This window comes from Phytophthora parasitica (assembly GCF_000247585.1).
Source record: "Phytophthora parasitica INRA-310 unplaced genomic scaffold supercont2.182, whole genome shotgun sequence".
NCBI classification, from domain to species: domain Eukaryota; phylum Oomycota; class Peronosporomycetes; order Peronosporales; family Peronosporaceae; genus Phytophthora; species Phytophthora nicotianae.
The window spans coordinates 45,464-46,403 of NW_008649168.1; the positions used below are offsets into that span (position 1 = coordinate 45,464).

Sequence of the window (940 nt, forward strand, 5' to 3'; positions counted from 1 at the left end):
GATGATGATGTAATCAGTGACGCACCGTCGTCGACCACGAGTCTCAGGGCTGGATCGGGTCACTTCCCATCAATCTGATTCTTGTTCGCAAAAGCCAACTGGCGCTTCACCACACTGGGACCGCGCTAGCTGGGACTCCAGATCCGCTATGCGACGAGCCGTATCTGGCGGGACGATCACGCCGAAGGAAGAAGCGGCAGCTAGCTGTGCCTCTAGCGTGCTGATCCGATCTTGGAACTCGGACATTGCTTCGTTGTAACGGATCTTCAAGTCGCGGTACCGAAGACGACAAGCCTCGAGCTCGTGAGAATTGTCGAGACGCTCCTGCAACGCATCCAAGCATTCGGCGAGCTTCACCTGAGTGGATTCCAACTAGTGGCGAATCAAGTCGTACTTGCGTTGGCAGAAGAGTACATACGGCGACGCAGCATTGGCCGCGTCAGCGAGCTGTCGATCCAGATCCTCCGCATGACGCTGTGTGGCCAGAAACTCGCGGCGCAAGTTGTCGTGATCCGAGCGAAGTTCGCGCAGTACCTCCACCTGGTCAATCGACTGCTGCAGCGCACTCAGCGAGGCCCGCACGCCGGCAAGGTCCAGCGAAGGATCGGCCAACTCGATGGTCGACACGGTGGCAGGAGCGCCGCGCACAGCAGAACGAGGTGACGAGCCGGGCGAGGACGTGAGGTCGACGAAAACGTTGCTGTCTGCAGAGGAGAGAGTTAGTGAGGAGAAGGAACCGACGACGCATGGAAGCCGACGTACCAGCAGACATGACAACGAGGCTGCGCGAGCACCGAAGATGAGCGTGTAGGTGAGTCAAGGCGCAAACGAGAAGTGACGCGCGAGGCGGAAATCAGTGAGTGAAGCCCGACAGTTGGTTCTGTGGACTCTCACTCGGGGGACGATTGTGGTGAAGCGACAGTTGGTTTTGGCGGACAAG

The 940-nt window shown here is 58.6% G+C and overlaps 1 protein-coding gene across 1 annotated transcript; it reads right to left on the reverse strand.

Annotated features, from left to right (window-relative positions):
- Positions 1-372: 372 nt before the first annotated feature.
- Positions 373-772, reverse strand: PPTG_19767 (hypothetical protein; the record flags this gene model as incomplete). The annotated part of the gene is made up of 2 exons (XM_008918335.1): positions 373-704; positions 763-772. 2 exons carry the CDS (start codon positions 770-772, stop codon positions 373-375), a joined length of 342 nt encoding a protein of 113 aa, XP_008916583.1.
- Between the last annotated feature and the right edge of the window lie 168 nt (positions 773-940).